We start from the raw sequence: 15,230 nt of genomic DNA, 5'->3' as shown, positions 1-15,230 counted from the left end.
AACAGGTGACCACTAGACACTTGGAATGCAGACTAAAACAATAAACGGTGGCTTAATAAATCCATCCTAATGTATATCATGTGTTTAAAAATTAGACTCTCAGGTTACAATCACATGTTAAATATGCCCTTACCTATGCTACTAATACCTTAGGTTATTAAAGGGACAGTGTCAATTTTAAATCTAGTCAGAGGAAAAAAATATTTTAATTATTTTCAGTTATAGCTATTTTAGTTGTTGCTTGTAACAGGTTTAAAAATCAGGCAGAAATTATTTTTAAGATGAGTTTCCCTTTAAAATTCTTCCCTTTTTTTTTTATTTATTCAACATTTACTTTCTCCCATTTGGGTTTTTTCTTTTCATTTTACTCAACTTGGATAGAAAAAATAAGCAACGTAAGTCATTTTCCATCTCTGCATTTTATGTGTTAGCCCAGGCTACAATATATGCAGGAGATTGCTTAGGTCTAAACATAAACACTCTTAACTGAATTCTTTTTAAAAGCCATTTTTTTACTATGCTTTTAAAAACTAAGACAAACAATCCTCCCACCCCATAATTTGCATCCAATCTACCCGACTGTCCCCCCTCCTTTTTTTTTTTTTTTTTTTTTTTTGCATTAAGGGAGAATTACTCCGAGGATGTCCAGTTGCTATGGTGTTGATGATATGACAATACAATAATTCAGTGGTCCTTTCTATACAGAGACTCTGCTTGCCTCTGCTCAGGGGTCCAGGTGGGACAACCCTCTACTTTAGAAATATGGGAAGAGAAGAATGATTGGAACCTCCTGACACTTGTTTGTGACCCTCAAATTGAGAACACATGCTGTAATTCACTGAAGCAAACTGATGAGTATAGTTGAGAACCACTCATTTGCCAGGTTTTATTTTAGAAATTAAGGAGTTTCTCTGTCATGAATCTGCTAGAATTATTTACAATCATTTGTTTGTCCAGGTTTTGTGTAGACAGAGATAATTAATATCTTATAACATCAATTTCACACTGTGTGCTAAACCTGAATAACGCCATCTTTCAAGTGACGCCTGACATGACTTAACTCCTAATAGCCGAAGAGTTCAACGCTGAGCAGTCATACTTTTCAGAAGGCTCATGATATCTGCAGACCCAATCCAAAGCCCATCAAAGTCAACGGAAAGACGCCCGTTGACTCTGAGCTTTGGATCAGGCCCATAGTCCAAGCCAGTGGGAGTCTTTCTTTTAACTTTGAGCTTCGGATCAGGCCCTGTCTGATTAATGTCTTATAGTATGGGTAGCTCTTACTCCAGAGCTTTCTGTTCTGGATCTGCAAAGAGTATGTTGGTGCTGTGCAGGTTTGGGCTTGTTTGATTGGCTAGTCGTTCCACTGCAGGTGGAGTTAACTGATGTCGAGGTCACTTTGGGTAATGTTCTTTTGCTTTATGGCAAATATTAAACCTCCTCTAACTTCCAAGTGTCCCTTGAGCATCTAAAATGGCCACTTCATTGTGGGCCAAGGAAATTCCATCTGTGGTTTATCAATGTATTGTAATGGGTCTTCTGAAGATCAGGGAAAGAAGTGCCATATTTCAAGTGTCTCTGAACTGATTCCGCTTCCCAATGCACCTTTAAATATATTAGGAGTGAAAGGAGTTTATATGACCATGTGTCAGTCTCTCAACTCTGGTAGCTTGTTGGGCTGATGTGAAGTCATTGGCTCAGCATCCATACCTAATCGCAGGCTTTTCGCCTCAGCAGTTTTAGGGGTACTTATTGAGACCCTTGGGACTGATTTCTGAATCTCAGGACTTTCTGTGCTGCCATGCCTGCAGACCCCACAGAAGCCATGCCTGCAAAACCCCCAGCCATAAAAGTGACATTGACTCAGTGCACCTAAATTAGCAGATATATTTTTCTCATTTTTCTGAAACATATGTGGAAAGGAATTGCCATAACTAATCCGAGTTGAGGTCCCCATCTAATTCAGTAACATGTCTTCAACAGTGTCTCATATCCAATATCCCAGAATACGTTTGCAAAAAACCACGAAGTGGGCAATTATGGAATAATCCCTCCTTGAGAGAAACTTCTTCCTAACTTCATGTTAATTAGAGGTGGGGTTATGCCCTGAAGCAGAAGGGTTTATATCCCTTCCAAGTCCCCCCGCCCCCCTTTAATGTGATGGGTTTTTGTCCATATAGATGTCTTATTGCCTTTTTTGAATTCTGATAAGTTCTTGACTTGAGTGATAATTGTGGCAATGAGTTCTGTCAGCTGATTCTACTGTCACAGCCCCATGTAAAGCTGCCCCTGCCAGAGAGACACCAGGTTGCTGTTTTGGGCCCAAACACTGAGCAGTTGTGCTTTTAAGCTTCCTGTCTCTGAGCAGAGCCGCCCAGGCACTTCTGGCTTTGGTCTCTAGGCACACTCCTGGGGTGCAGATCCTTCATCCAGCACCCCTTCTGAGAGCTGAACCTAGGCCCTGTGACTAGAACCAGCTTGCCCAGGCTCTCCAGTAGCTTAAGTACACCCTTTCCAGAGCACCAGCTTTGAGGGCACTCTGGCTTACGGTTTACCCCGTCGGGGACACAAAAGAGATGAAAGCACATAACACACAGACGGTGCAAAGGTTCCAAAACCAATTGCTCTTTACTTTGGATAGCAAAAGAACTCTACAGATCCAGCCAAAACAATAAAATACTTATATGCTATTCCCTCCCTCACTTCCTGCCCCATCCTGGAGTATTCTCAGGGTCAGTGTCTTTGCAGGGTTCCCAGTTTCCCCCCTGGGATTTCATTTCTCCAGGTCAGGTGGCTCTATGATAAAGAGGAAAAGCCTATCTTGAAGGAGTGGAGTCCTGGAAAGGGGACCTGGAACTCCAGAAAGACACTGACCCAAATCCTGAAGAACACTCCAGAGTGGAGAGGAAAATGAGGCAGGGAATGGCATATTGGTGTATCTTGTTTTTGTCTGGATCTGTACATGTATTGTGCTATCTCAAGTGAAAGAATGTTTGTTCTTGTGAGCACCCCAATTTGCCTTTCACTATGGTTTTCCCAGCCATTGTTTCCAAGGTTTTGCTTTCAGTGAGGCTTTGGGCAAAAGCTATAGAGTTCATTTCCCCCCCACCCCATCTACTCATAAAACCAATACCCCGTCCTAGACCACAGCCTGAGTAAATGGGCCTTTCCCTAGGGAGAGATCCACAGCCATTCTCTCCCCACCCCACTCCCCTCCACCCATCAATGCTGCTGTACTCCCATGCTTCTTTGTGGAGGACAGGGATGACTAGTACTAGTCAAACTGTGTAGCTGCAGATTGACCAGCCTCTCTGCCCCCCATTACCCAGTTTACCCTGCATACAGGGCCTTTTCTGCCCATAGCCGGCACATAGAATTTGGCCTAGCATCAGTGTTCTAGGTTAATGCCTTATCAGCTTCCAGTTTTCTAACCCCTGCACTCCCATTGTTCAAAAATTCTAGTAAAAGGGAATGGCATCATCTCCTGTCAAGTAACTGAAATGAAATAACTTTTATTGTTCCCTCTGCTTTGTCATATTCTGCAGAACAGCAGGATTTTGGGATGGGATATTACAATTTAGGGTTTTCTGAACGTTTCAGATTTAATGTTCTGGAACAGAATTATAGAATCATAGAAATGTGGGGCTGGAAGGGATCTTGAAACATCAAGTTCATCCCCCAGTGTTGAGGCAGGAACAAGTAAACCTAGACCACCCCTGACCGGTGTTTGTCCAACCTGTTCTTAAAACCCTCCAATGATGAGGATTCCAGAACCTCCCTGAGAAGCCTATTCCAGTGCTTCATTAATCTTGTAGTCAGAAAGTTCTAACCTAAATTCCCCTTGCTGCAAATTAAATCCATTACTACTTATCCTAATTTTAGTGGACATGGAGAACAATTGATCACAGACCTTTTTATAACATTCCTTAACATATTTGGAAACTTATCAGGTCCACCCCCACACCCAGTCTTCTTTTCTCAAGACTAAACATGCCAGTGTTTGGGTTTTTTTAACCTTTCCTCATGGATCAGGTTTTCTAAATCTTTTATCATGTTTGTTGCTCTCCTCTGGACTCTCCTATTTGTCCACATCTTTCATAAAGTGTATGCTATCCTCTTTATTAGTGGTGTAAGGAAGATTACAATTAGACAGTCTCTAGGGCATTAAATGATAGTTGAAGGACTAATTCCATTTTACCGAATGTATAAATTTGTAGAGAACTCTCAGAGCATTCTCCTTTGCTGTGTGTGTCTTCAAAGCCATTAGACATTAGAGTTCAGACAAAAGTTGCCTGATCTCATTGTCCTTACCCATAAAATGTTCCCATTGGCTTCCCTGGGTGTTTTGCCATAGGGTGGGATTTTCAGAAGCAAAAATGACTTATCAGTCCAGCTTCCATTGTAAGACAATGCTAGGGCTGATCAAAAGAATTCCCAGTGGAAAATTTTTGACAGAAAATTGGGTTTTAGGCTAAATGAAACTTTTTGCTGAAAGTATCTGCTTTCCTTGAATTTTTTTGTCAGAAAAATCAAAATTTTTACCAACAACAAACTTTTTCTGGGTTTGGGTTTCAATTTTTCAATGAAAAGTCTAAATTGTTCCCTGAAAATTTTGAGAAAAATTCACTTACATTTTTCTTGGGGGAGGAAAACTGTCCATTTTCCAACCATCTCTAGTCAATTAGACTTGTGCTCCTAAGTCACATAGGTGCTTTGGAAACTCCCAGCCTGTACAAGGAACACAGGATCTGCCCTCGGGGCTGGATTCTCACCCCTGGCTACATAACAGTGAGAGATGTGGCAACTACTTCCCTTCATCTAGATCAGTGGCTCTCAACCAGGAGTCTGGGTACTAAGAACTCTGGTTTTGGAGGTACCTTGAGCCAGGACTTGTTCCCATTTCTATATTTCTTTTACAGAATACTTAGCATTCATTTAAATAACAGTAGTTTGTTTTAATGTAGGGCACTGTTCTGTGGTGAAGCAATAAAAGAATAAACACAAAAGTAAAGGAAAATGATACCCATTATTATCTCCTTGCTGTATGAATGGTTTCAGAACCTGACCTGAGGCAAGATTCAAACAGAACGTTCCATCTCCAATTTCATGTCAGTTTTGCGAAACAGGAAAAAAAATATTGGCTGTATTTCTTTATGAAAAGAAGGCTAAATATAATGCATGGCTCTGCTATTCAATTAGCTAATGAGATCACAAGAATATATTGTATACAGGAGAAGTAGGCAAATCTGTACACAAAAAGGCATACGGGCATGTGTTTAAGGTCATACCTAAAACTCATCTCCCCCATGACTCCTCATTCAGGTGCAATTATCCCTCCCCACCACACCAAAAAACCACCCCTTGAAAACACAAACAAAAACCAACCTACCCCTCAACCTCTCCTTCCATGAGACGGTCTTCTCCTCATCTCCACTTCAAAGCAGTGCTTAATTTGTGTCACGGCAGAGCCCCAGCACCTCTAGGCTTGGCAATTCATAGCCCTGGCACCTCTGGGGCTTGTTGCATCAGTTATGAAAGTAAATGATTGCTTGAGCCCCAGCACCTCTTTTGTTTTAAATTAAGCACTGCTTCCAAGTGTTAGAAAGGAATGAAAAAGAATTGCAGGATTCATATATATTAGTGTTCTGGAACCAGCAACAGCCCCTTCAGGTCTCTGTTTCTTGATTTTTACTATGATATAACCAAAACCACACAATACCTTTTTAACCTTGCAAATCCCACTTGTTTATTTCACATCTCTAGAACACGTGGATTATCATTGTAATTAATTGGCAGTGTTTTAAACAAGCACTTATTTGTGGCCATGATGTTACAATAATGAATGATCACCTTTTGCTTTACAAAAATATCATCTAATTTTTCACCATCTTAGACACAACGTTCATGATCATTTCACTTAAATGAAAATAACTTAGTGAAACAGGTAGCTCTAGAGCGGATTGACAACAAAAGTATCCTTTGGAAAATCTGGACTTTTTGCCTAACAAACAAACCAAAATGTGGTGGGGTGGTTTTTGTTTTGTTCTTTAATCAATGAAAAATATTTGCCCAAAACCAGACAAACTGAAAAATTTCAGTTTTGTGACCAAAAAATGTGGATTTTTTTTTTTGAGGAAGCACTTTCATGAATATTTTAGATTTATTGAGAATCCAATTTTCAATTTAAAAAAAATTATTGTTGGAAACATTTTGAGCACCATTAAGCTCATTCCCTCACTGAGATATAAAGGAGGACTTAGTGTGTGGACTGCAAAGTCTGAAAGGAGGACCCAGGAGCAGACAAACCTTAGGAGATGGTTTTACCTGGGGTTTGTGATCTTATAATTAATTTTGGTGTTAATAACATTAAGTGCCATGGAGGAATGAGTTTGGACTATTCATAGTATATAGCTTGTGCTTGCTATCAGATTGGTTAAAGCACCTGCTCATAGTTCTTTACATGAAAACACAGCAACTAAATGGATGGGGGTAGTGACTATATTGCTGTATAATTTAGATATTGGTAAGATATTTCATATAGTGTCACATGATATCCTAAGGGAAAATTAAATCAAGCTGGCATAGATGAAAAGATAATAAACATCTCAAAGCTAGCTCATTGAACAAGACAGACAGAATAAGTTTAGAAGTTGTAGTCTGTGGAGGGAACAGTGTCCACTGGGTTTCACAGGGTCTGATACTTGTTCCCATTTTGTTTACCATCTTTGTTAATAAATTAGACAATAAAATAGAAAGTACTAAGTTAATGTATGACCTTGCATCTGGGGAGAATAACCCTAAACATAACAGGAAGAGGAGGCTTAGGGACAAATTCTGGCCTCTTGTGCATGACTCCTGAAATAATAATTGAGGCCACCTTTATGCATCTGTTTATAGATTTTTGTCTTAAAAATCAGCAATATTGGAAATGACATTGTTGTGCAAAAAAGCTAGATAGTGCCATATTGTAGGGGGACTGGTAGTGACATCTGTACTTGGGTTGCCAAACACTTTCCATTATGAAAGATTCTTGTGATCTGTTCTCTGCAAACTCTCTCACCTCCATTATTTTTGGCAGAACACTTTTAATGTTCAACAGGAGGGATGCCCTCCTCTGGCTACAGAAGTGCCTCTTCTTTGTCTCACAAAGTTCTGTTTAGGTTTTGCTGAGATATAAACTGCTAAAAATGGCCATTTCCCTTATTTCATTCATTTTCCCTCAGGAAAATTTTGGCAGCCTGCTGGAATAATAACACACACGCACACACAAAATTCTAAGGGTATGTCTACATTGAAATGCTACAGCAGCAGTGCTGCTATGTGCCACTGTGGTGTAGACATTTATTACAGCAATGGAAAGGTTCTTCAGTCGCTATAGTAAGTCCACCTTCCTGAGGGGCGGTAGCTAGCTTGACAGAAGAATTCTTCCATTGACCTAGTGGTGTCTACACTGGGTTTAGGTTGATTTAATGACGTTGAATGGGATGTTGAAATTTCTTGCAGTCCTGAATAATGTAGGTCAGTGGTTCTCAAACTTTTCTTTTTGTGGACCACTTGAAAATTGCTGCAGTCTCGGTAGACCACTTAATGATCATTCCAAATGTGTTTGTACTGTTAGCTAACTATCGTAAAGCGCTTTGGATAAAAGCACTATATAAGAAAACCTTAATAATAATTAACATTTTTTTGTTCTACAAATAAAAGCACACAACTCATATTTTCATATCTGTAGTCTTACTTTTCTACTGCAATGGATGTGCCCTCTCCCCCGCCATGGCAGCCCCCCAGCTGGGGCTGGGAAGGAGGGGGGGGGGGGTGTCTCTCTCCCCGGCAGCCGCAGCCCTGGAGCTGGGGAAAGTCACCTCTTTCTCTGGCCGCCGCAGCCCTGCACATCCCAAATTCTCCCCCACCCCCTCTTCTCATCCCACTGCCCCCTCTCACCTACCCCCTATTCTCCCCAAGGTCCACCTCACCTTACATGTGCGTCTTCTCCAGTGTCCAGGCACCTAATTAGTGGAGCCATGCCTGCGCGGCTATACTAATTAGGTGGGTGGCACTTCATTCTTTCGTGTGCTGCTGTCCAGGCGCGCACCTTAGAGGGAACTATCCACGGACCACCTGAATGGAGCTTGCGGACCATTGGTGGCCCATGGATCACAGTTTGAGAACATCTGATGTAGGTTAAGCTAACCTAACTTTGCAGTGTAGGCCAGCCCTGAGGCTGACCTCATGTTGCCCACATCAAAGCTGCTTTGAAAGGAGAGGAAGCAATATTGCCAGTTTTTGTGACAACTGATTTTTATCTCGGGTATCGTGGTATCTGGTGTTTTTCTTTAATTCCCAGCTTCTGGAGTCCAGTGATTATGGGCAGCTCTCCACTTTCACTTTTTTTAAAAAATCCAAATGTCTAGCCCTTGTGGTGCAGAGAGAACCTGGAAAATCTGGCACTTCATGATTCAGAAATCAGGGGACAAATATTTATTGGTTTGTTGTTGGTTTTGTTTTGTTTTGGCCCCTGACTCATGGGTTTTGAACATTAGGAGTTGGCAGTACTGAGGAAGTATTATATTAAGAAGATCTACACCAACATTTCCCAGAATGGGTGTGGGGGAGCTGGGAGGACTAGCCAGGAGAAGTGTGGAAGATGTATAAAATTAAGCTGTGTAGCAACACATGGCAGAGTGGTGGGGGCCAAAGTTCTTGCAAATAGGCTGGCTAACATGGGGTGAATGCAGCCCTCAAGAAGTACCCAACAAGATCAGGAGGTACCAGTAGGTGCCATTCTGGCTCCCACCAGAAAGTGCTGGAAGGGCATTCTGGAGCATTCTGGCATGACTCAATAGTCAGTTAGTACCCATTGTGCCTCTGGCATTTAGGGCAGCGACGAAGCTCCTCCACTCCTGTCTGTTTCTGGCAAGTCTTTTAATGGTTCCCCAGCTTTTCAGCTCTGCCCCAGGTTTTTCAGCTCGGCTTCCACAGCTCTTTGCCGTTTCAGGCTGCCTCGTTTTTGCCTGCCCTTGAACGTCCATCTTATTGCTACTCTGGTGAAGGAATCAGTTTTCATCCGAAGCACATGGCCAATCCATCTCCAACACCTCGTGGTAATGATGGTGTTCAGATTTGCGAGGCTGCACTGTGTGAATAGGTCTTGGTTTGAGATTGTTCTGGGCCAAAAGATGTAGAGGATTTTTCTGAGGCAGGTGGTATGGAATGAAGACAGTTTGGACATGTCATACTTTGTCATTCCCCCTCATTCTGCACTATAAAGTAGTATTGAAAGTATGCAGTTCTGATAAATCTTGAGTTTGGTTTTGGTGTTGTATTTTGATGATTTCCAGAGACTATATTTAACGATCCTCAGAGTCTGTGCCAGGGGAAAGGGGCTTTTTGCTCCTAGCAGGTTCAACCATGCTGGATTGGTCTGTGAAGGAGGGGCCAGACAAAACAGACACCGTGGTCCTCCAGGTTGGGGGTTAGGCACAGGGCTAATAACCCTGTCCTGTAAAAACCAAAATATATTACAGAAACAGCGTGGAGAAATTGACCATTACTGCATGTGATGGTTTTCAAACATGACTCAAGGGCTGGGTTAAATTGTGAATATTCTGTAGTTAATCCTGCATATGGAGGAGATGTGCTGTCTGATCATCTGGTCATGTGCTATTACAAACTAGGAAATGATGAACCTGGATATCAATACATTTGGGGGTTCTGGTGACAGCAGAGATGTACTGAATATTTCTTAAACATCCCTTCTGAGAGGGATTCTGATACCATCTAACACCTCTGAGTATGTACCCCCTTGCAAGTCACATTTGCCCAGGAATTATTTAAAATTTATTTTTTAACTGTTATAAGAATTAATGGGACTCGAGGAACAGTTGCTCCATTAGCTCAAGTGGTAGAGTGGTTGTGTGCTGTGGTGTTGAAGGTCCCAGATTCTGACTCTTCTAATGACCATGTTGGGGTGGGGTGTTTGTTACATATGACATAACAATAACCCCTATACACAACTCCTCTCTCATTGTCAGGGCCTGCTGCAAGCCAAAATATACATAGTTTTAGCAGCATGTATGTGAACTAGTCTAGGGGGACCATTTTACATATTTCCAGAGTTTAGTCTCTATTCAAAGAAATCAGTCAGACTTCACAGCCTTCCAAAAATAGACGGTTCCTTATCAGCTCACAAATGCCTGAGCAATTCCCACTGAAATGACATACCATTTTTTATTTCTCAATAGATGAGGAAAAAGAAAATAACAGAGCATCCAAACCACACTCTACTCCAGCTACTCTGCAATGGTAAGACTCCTTTTAAAAAAAAACCCTTTGATAATTCCTTATCATTTTCATGCTCTGTCCTCAACTAAAAAGATTGTAGTCCTGAGAAACCTCACAAAGCAATAGTGTTTTCACTGCATGTGGGCATTCTATGCAGTTACACTCTATATGATAATGTGTCTTGCTGGTTGTCCTAATTATGTTTTTTGTACATGGAGCAAGTTCAGATGCAGTTTGCGTAGGTCTTCTGGGCAGATGTATTTGCCACCTAAGCAATGAGGGTTTTGGTTTGGTTTGTTTAATTTTAAAACGATAAAGAAAAATAAATGCCAAGGGTTTTTCAGTCTTCAAGACCCTGATTCAGCAAAGCACTCAACCAGGTGCTTATGTCCATCCCTGTTAGATGTAGGGTTGCCAGGTGTCCGGTAGGGAATGCCCGGTTGAAAATAGACCCTGGTGGCTCCGGTTAGCACCACTAACCGGGCCATTAAAAGTCCGGTTGGTGCGGGGCTGGCAGGTTCCCTACCTGGCTCTGCGCAGCTCCCCGGAAGCGGCGATATGTCCCTCGGCTCCTAGGCGGAGAGACGGCCATGGGGACTCCATGCACTGCCCCTGCCCTACCCTGAGCACTGGCTCCACAGCTCCCATTGGCTGGGAACCATGGCTAATGGGAGCTGTGGGGGGCCGGCGCCTGCGGGTGGAGGCAGTGCGCAAAGCTGCCTGCCCGCGCTCCACCTAGGAGCCGAAGAACATGTCGCCGCTTGCAGGGAGCCACCCAAGGTGAGCGTTGCTCAGAACCCACACCCCAAAACCCCTCCCACACCCCAATGCCCTGCCCCAGCCCTGAGCCCCCTCCCGCACTCAAACTTCCTCATGTGCCCGAATCCCCTGCCTCAGCTCGGAACCCCCTCCCGCATTCCGAATCCCATGGCCCCAGCCTGGAAACCCCTCCTGTACCCCAAACCTCTCATCCCCAGCCCCACCCCAGAGCCTGCACCCTGTGCCCCAGCCCAGATTCCCCTCCTGCACCCTGAACCCCTTATTTCTGGCCTCACCCTGGAGCCTGCACCCCCAGTGCAGAGTCCATACCCCCTGCCATAGCCCAAACCCCTCGTCCCCAGCCTGGAGCCTCCTCCTGCACCCTGAACCCCTCAGCCCCAGCTCACCCCAGAGCTTGCATCCCCAGCCAACACCCTCACCCCCTCCCACACCCCAACCCCTTGCCCCAGCCCAGTGAAAATGAGCAAGTGAGTGAGGGTGAGGGAGAGTGAGCGACAGAGGGATGGGAGGATGGAGTGAATGGGGGTGGAGCCTTGGAGAAGGGGCGGGGCCTCAGGGCAGCGGGTGGGGCAATGGTGTTGGGTTTTATGCAATTAGAAAGCTAGTTAGATGCAGTCCAAATGCTTTATAAGGTAGAGGAGGAAAAAGAACAGCTGGAGTTTGTGTGATTCACCTCACATGTCATAATCCCACCAGGGAGAAGAAAGACAGGAAGGAGTGAGAGGAGAAATTAGGTGGGGGATGGGGCAAAGAGGGGCAAGGTTGAAAGTAGATGAGAATGCATTAGAGCATTATTGTATCTCGTACTGTGAATAAGTGAGGGATGTTCCACCTTTTCACACTTATTTACTGCAGCATTTTCATTTGTGTTATGATGACACAATCTTCTGAGCTCTATTTCCGTAGCGTGTGTCTTCTACTTTGGTTGTCTTTTTATTTTTGTTAGTTTGTTTATTTCAGAGAGAGTTGAGGGCACAAAGTATCTTACAGGAAGTGCTCTGCATCTGGTAGGATTGGGCTCTAGGATTGGATCAATGTTCCTAGGCTTGTTTTAATACTTTCCAAAGCAAATAACTTGAGGGGCTATTGTTATCTTCACTCTACTTCAGCTATCAGTACTTTTCAGTATGTCAGGTGACAAATGGATTACTGCCCTGCAATACCTCACTTAGCAAAACGTTGGAATATTTACCGTGCTGTGTCAGCCTCTTGAGACCCATGTCTTTAAAGGGACATCAAGCAAAGGAGCCAGTTTTCAAACATGAGTACCCGATTTTGCACTTGGACCCTTAGATTGCCACTCAAGCACTCAAATACCCATTTTAGGTTTCTGATTTATCCATCCCAGTATGAAAATTGGGTTGGTGGTCTACCTCCAACATCCTTCACTGTAGACCTGAATGAATACATTGCAAAGAATAATCTATCCAATGAATTTGCCTCTTTTCCTGCATGTGGAATATTCATGAGCAGATTGCTGTTTCCTCACATTTGTTGTTTAAAGTTTATTCAATGACATTTTTCATTTTATTTGACTATAGATCGATCTAGAGCAACTTACTGTGAGTATTCAGTGTTCTGCCTGGAGGAACCCATCAACAATTCTGATGCAAATACTCACTCAGACTTGCAAATTTAAATTGATGTATAATTTGACTCTGAAAATCACTTTCTGCAAGTATCTATGCCAAAGAAATTCAGTCTTTCAGATGTCTGTGATCAGTGAATGAAAAGGGTGAGTGAGTATGGCCAAACAGAATTCATTAAAAAGTGAAGAGTGAATATTCATAGGCGTACTGTTATTATGCATTATTCACCCAGTCTACTTTACCTCAGTACAAGGTAAACAATACAATGTCGGCCACTCGGTCTAAAATAAAATAGCCAACAGCGCTTAGCAGCCATAAATTCAGGACATTGTTTATTTTGTGGTAGTGCCAGTTAGAAGTCTTCCCCCCTCCCACCAAAGGAGCAAATAACACAGTAGCCAAGAAGTGAGACTGAATTGCAACACATGCCAGTGATACTGCTCTCAAAAGAAAACATGCAAATACTATAAACAATATTCAGCCAAACACTTTCAAGCTTCCTCATTCATAAAGATTAGTAAATCCCTAAACCCCTGGGATATTGAATTCTGCTGGAATGCAGTCTGCACAATAATGCCCATTCAGAAACATTTGCCAGAGAATCCTAGAATTTAGAAATGTAAAAGGCTTGTTGCATCTTCCTGCTACCTGCACATTACGTTATGTTCTCCCATGTTTATCTAGTGCAGGCATTTTCCCTTTTGACTTTTTGCAGAGCATTTAATTCCCTCTATTGAATATTCCACTCAAAAAATATGTGAGGAGACTGAAATTGACACAGCAACTTTCTTCTGTGTTTTTAAAATATAATTTTTTCTGGTGTCAAATTAAACAATTCAGTTAGCAGCTGTGCCACACAACAGTAGTTTGGCGTTTCTTGCTTTTGTTTATATTAGTATTATCTCTTTGAATGTTGTTGGTCTCACCAGGAGAAGCTGTGCTACTGGATAGATTATACAAGCAGACACTCAAATATCTTGGCCAGTGTGCTGTAAAGTGCTAAGCTTTCATGGTGTGAAGATGTCGTTTTGCACTGTTCTAAAAAGCCTATCACATTAGCATCAGATTAACCATCATATTGCAGTAGCACCTAGGAGCCCTAGTCATGAACTAGGACCGCATTGTACTAGGTGCTGTACAAACACAGGACAAGACATACCTAGTAGTTTAGTTTCATGTGTTTGTTTGACAGCTCTGCCTGCAATTGCCTTGGACTCTGCCTTTGCATGATTGTAAAAGAGAGAAGGCCAAATTCAATTGGAGACTGCCTAGTGCAGTGTTTCTCAAACTGGGGTCGCCGCTTGTGTAGGGAAAGCCCCTGGCGGGCCGGGCCGGTTTGTTTACCTGCCCCGTCCGCAGGTCCGGCCGATCACAGCTCCCACTGGCCGCAGTTTGCCGCTGCAGGCCAATGGGAGCTGTTGGAAGCGGTGGCCAGTACGTCCCTCGGCCTGTACTGCTTCCAGTAGCTCCCATTGGCCCGGAGCAGCGAACTGCGGCCAGTGGGAGCCGTGATCTGCCAGACCTGCAGACTGGGCAGGTAAACAAACCGGCCCGGCCCGCCAGGGGCTTTCCCTACACAAGCGGCGACCCCAGTTTGAGAAACACTGGCCTAGTGTGTAAGCATGTGCAACTACCATGAAAGTCTGGGCCAAATTCAGCAGTGACATAAATGGTGATATAAATTACTTATCGGGCATAAGTGGCAAAATAATGTAAAAAGGACTAAGAAAGGGGGAAAAAGAGGATTATGAGAAATAGGCCTTCCTTGGCATAATAATTCCATCAATAAATATAGGAATTAATTGTAGTTACATTGCAACAGCTTGGCATATTCTGTTGCTTCTCATTTCAAAATAAAAGTCTGTATGATCAGCACTTACAAACATTACTCAGATGTAAGAATAATCCCTTTTAATCTAGCAGTGTATAAGCACAAAGTGGGACAGTAATAAGGGCAGATAAAATTGTCTTTCCTATAGAAACATTAGGGTTTTTATTGCAATACCATGAGTGGTACAAAAGCTTTCATACTGAACTACTGGATTGCTTTATTAGGACACACGTATATTTCTGATAATGATTTGTTAGGCAGAAGATTGAGTTCATTATCTTTCCACAATACTGTAGGATGAAGCTGAATTCAAAATATGATAAAGTTGTTAAATAAAAGGCAGGAAAATAAAAGAAGTGGAGCAAAATGGGGTTTTTGATCATTTAAAAAAAAAAGTTCAGGTATAATGGAGCATTCTTCAGTGTCAGACTAATGACTCCCTGTGAAAGAGAAGAGAAAAAGAGAAAAATTCATCAGATATGAACAGAAATAATTAACTGCTTTTCTTTCTGTCCTGTCTTGGTCAGGGAAGCTGACATGCCAATTAGCAGCTATAGTATAGAAATGAACTCACTGGGTTTTGAAAAGAGGCCTTGTTAAAGGTCTATGAATTTGGGGAACGATGCCGTGATGATATTCCTGTAGAAACCTATTCCTAGGAAGAATAGATGTTGCCCTTACAAACCAATTCCATTCATCCAGCCAGATATCTTATTAAAATAGTTTGCAGTCACAAATGGTCACAATAA

The 15,230-nt window shown here is 42.6% G+C and overlaps 1 protein-coding gene across 3 annotated transcripts in view; it reads left to right on the top strand.

Moving 5' to 3' along the window:
- RFX4 (regulatory factor X4) overlaps positions 1 to 15,230 on the top strand; it is a 129,744-nt gene that overhangs the window by 28,809 nt on the left and 85,705 nt on the right. For all 3 annotated transcript variants that reach the window (XM_034778210.1, XM_034778200.1, XM_034778191.1), the window contains exon 3: positions 10,242 to 10,302. In XM_034778210.1, the coding sequence (XP_034634101.1) occupies positions 10,242 to 10,302 (61 nt within the window). The remainder of the gene's footprint in view (positions 1 to 10,241; positions 10,303 to 15,230) is intronic.

This window comes from Trachemys scripta, chromosome 1, assembly GCF_013100865.1.
Source record: "Trachemys scripta elegans isolate TJP31775 chromosome 1, CAS_Tse_1.0, whole genome shotgun sequence".
Classification (NCBI taxonomy): Eukaryota; Metazoa; Chordata; order Testudines; family Emydidae; genus Trachemys; species Trachemys scripta.
The sequence above is the reverse complement of the archived record's forward strand: the minus strand, read 5'-3'. Positions and strand labels throughout refer to the sequence as shown.